Here is a 3,630-nt window from a genome sequence, read left to right on the forward strand (position 1 = left end):
ATGAGCGAATTCGACAAACAATTTAAAGCATATAAAGCAGATTTTGATAAAATTACTAAGCGAATTGTACAAAATATACCGTTATCTTCGAATGCGAAAAAATCAAACGAATACAAATATTCGCTCATTACAGCCTACAATAATATTTTACTGCTAGTTATTGGCAATAGTTCGGCTCATACCCGTGATCACAAGGAAGTGCAGGGTAAATTAGCCCGTTGCAAGGTACAGTTAGCAAAGTGCTTTAATAAACTGAATTGTCGCGTTAGGATTCCACCTGATAGCTTATCGCTAATTTGCCAATCAGACTTAGCTGACTCTGAGTCAGAAGAAGAATTTAGTGACGCCAAGTCAGAAGCTTCGGTACAATTCAGTCTTAAAAGAAGTACTTCACTTCCATCCTTTAAAGATCTGCTAACAGTATCCGACGAGCCGTCAACAGCTAGCAGTTCACCAAATATTTCTACATGTTTTCAAGAATTTCTAGACATGGCTACCACTGAACAGAAAAAATCCTTTATTAGTCTTTGTGCCTCAATAATTAGGGAAAATTACAACGGCGATCCGCTAGCACTTGAACCGTTTATCGATAAAATTAATTTAATTGAAGATTTTGCACACGAAAATTTAAATACAACTTTTATATCATTTTTGAAATCGAAGCTCGAAGGCAAAGCACGTGAAGCAATTCCAACCGAAGTTAACTCTGTTAGACAAATAAAAGATGCGTTGAGAAACAGAATAAAACCAGACAACTCGAAAGTTGTAGCTGGGAAAATTGCATCTTTACATGTCACAAGTAACAATTATACGGAATTTGCTAAGCGTGTCGAGGGGCTTTCGGACGCATTAGAGCGTTCTTTGATCATTGAAGGTATGACACAATCGAAGGCCCATGAAATGGCAGTCGAGCAAACAGTTAACGTTTGTAGACTTAATACTCGGTCGGATTTGGTCAAATCAATTTTATCGTCAACTACCTTCAGTGATTCAAAAGAAGTAGTGGCAAAAATGATAGTCGAACAAAATAATCAAGTGAAAGAGCCTCAAGTGTTAGCGTTTCGATCCCGAGTAAATAGGCCAAATAGCTTTAGAGGTAGTTTCAGAGGGCACAATTTTAATAGGTACAACAATAACAATTTCAGACAAAACAACTCAAATTTCAATAGGTACAATAATAACGCTAATAACAGTAGGTACAGCAATAACGGTTCAAGGCATAACGGTAACAATTTCAACAATAATAGTAATCGGTCATCAAACAACAACAATCGAAACAATAACAGTAATAGACGTTCAAATTCACGCAGTGATGCTAATGTGCGCGCTTTAAACGCCCACGCCCCTCAGGAGCGAACACTGTGGGCGGAAGAAATGGACAACTAAATACTTCTTTTTCAACAAAAGGCATATACTGTCTAAATCTAAATTACTCTGATTTTATTGAATTGCGAATTAATGGTTCAAAAAAATTTTGTACGTTTTTAGTCGACACGCAAGCCGACATTTCTTTAATAAAAATTTCTAGCATTGATAAACATTTTTCTATAAATACGAACGATATAATTAACATTACGGGCGTCACTTCAAACACCGTTTCAACTCTAGGTAAAATTACGACGAATTTGACTTTTTCGGACTGTTTTACAAAACATACGTTACATGTGGTTAATGACGATTTCAACATCCCTGCAGACGGTATATTGGGTAAAGACTTTTTGAAAGTAAATAAATGCGTTATCAGCTATGCAAGCAATTGCATTTCCTTCTCGCGATTCCGATTCTTCACGGAACCGAAAGCGATACCTGCGTAATTCCACCCAGATGCGAAGTTTTTCGTCTTTTTAATTAAGGAAGTTCCCCAGAACCACTTTTTGTGGATTCACAAGAAATTGATAACGGTGTATTCACGGCAAGATGCATCGTTAGTACGAGCAACCCAATAGTCAAAATCATAAATACCACAGATGATGTGAAACATGTAAAGAATGTAAACATTCAGACTGAAAAACTTTTGAAAAACCAATTCTCCACAGAAGCTAATAGCAAAAAGGTCAAGTACCTTTGCATCAAATATGCCGACATTTTCGCTCTTGACAATGACAAAATGGCATTAAACAATTTTTATGAACAGAAACTTAGGTTGACTGACACTGATCCGGTATATGTAAAAAATTATCGTCTACCATATTCCCAACGTGAAGAGATAACTCGTCAAGTTAATAAATTACTAGATAACGATTTAATTGAAGGAAGTTATTCCAATTACAATAGTCCTCTAATTTTGGTTCCTAAAAAGTCTACTAATGGTCAAAAAGCATATCGTATGTGCGTTGATTTCCGCGCAGTCAACAAAAAACTTATTGCGGATAAATTTCCTCTCGCACGAGTTGACGATATTTTAGACAATCTTGGCAGAGCTAAATATTTTTCTACTTTAGATCTTTTTTCTGGATTTCACCAAATCCCGTTACATGAGGATTCACGTGATATAACTTCTTTTAGCACAGACCGTGGAGCATATCGATGGAAAGTATTGCCATTCGGTTTAAGTATAGCTCCCAACTCATTCTCACGAATGATGAGTATAGCTTTTTCTAGTATTCCACCTAACGTAGCATTTTTATACGTAGATGACATTATTGTCATAGGCTGAAGCGAATCACATCACATTAAAAATTTAGCGAAGGTTTTCGAAACTTGTCGAAATTTCAACTTAAAACTAAACCCCAAAAAATGCAATTTTCTTATGCCCGAAGTAACGTTTTTAGGGCACAAATGTTCGGCACAAGGTCCGCTGCCAGACGATTCAAAATTAGTTGCAATTAAAAAATATACTAAACCTACAGACAAAGATGCAGTACGACGTTTTGTCGCATTTGCAAACTATTACAGAAAGTTTATACCTAGTTTTGCAACTCTGGCAGCACCTTTAAACAAATTAAGCAGAAAAAGAGTAGAATTCGCTTGGGATGAAACATGTGATGAAGCTTTCCATGCATTACAACAATATCCAGATTTTAGCAAACAATTTATAATTAAAGTTGATGCTTCAAAAATAGGGTGTGGCGCTATACTTAGCCAAGAACAGCAAGGCTGTGATTTACCAATATGTACTTATATGTATTTAACAATGCAGAACAGAAAAAACCAATAATCTTACTAATATTATAAATCTTATCTTACTAATATTATAAATGTGAAAGTTTGTATGTTTGGATGTTAGGGAAATCATCACGCAGAAACGACTGAACGGATTTGCATGAAATTTTGTACGCAGATAGCTTATGGGCCAGATTGGTTAATAGGCTTTTTTTTTTTGCGGGAACGACTGAATAGATTTGCATGAAAATTTGCACACGGATATCTTATGATCTACAGTGGAAAATAGGCTAATTTTCTTAAGAGTTGCCACCTGTTAAAAAAGTTTCATTAAATTAATACGCGGAAGCGACTGAATGGATTTGCATGAAATTTTGCAAGCAGATAGCTTATGACCTACAGTAAAAAGTAGGCTAATCTTTTGGAGGAGTTGCCACCTGTTAAAAAAATTTAAATAAATTAATACGCGGACACGACTAAACGGATCTGCATGAAATTTTGCACACAGATATATTATGACCTAGGTAG

At 35.7% G+C, this 3,630-nt stretch overlaps 1 protein-coding gene across 1 annotated transcript; it reads left to right on the plus strand.

Annotated features, from left to right (window-relative positions):
• LOC108369374 (hybrid signal transduction histidine kinase E-like) lies at window positions 1-1,386 on the plus strand. The gene is made up of 3 exons (XM_017624468.1): window positions 1-225; window positions 664-1,052; window positions 1,170-1,386. The coding sequence occupies exons 1-3, from the start codon at window positions 1-3 to the stop codon at window positions 1,384-1,386; spliced, it is 831 nt and encodes a 276-aa protein (XP_017479957.1).
• Window positions 1,387-3,630: the final 2,244 nt, after the last annotated feature.

This window comes from Rhagoletis zephyria, unplaced genomic scaffold (genome assembly GCF_001687245.7).
Source record: "Rhagoletis zephyria isolate East Lansing unplaced genomic scaffold, Rhagoletis_zephyria_1.1 Rzeph_scaffold_03634, whole genome shotgun sequence".
NCBI lineage: Eukaryota > Metazoa > Arthropoda > Insecta > Diptera > Tephritidae > Rhagoletis > Rhagoletis zephyria.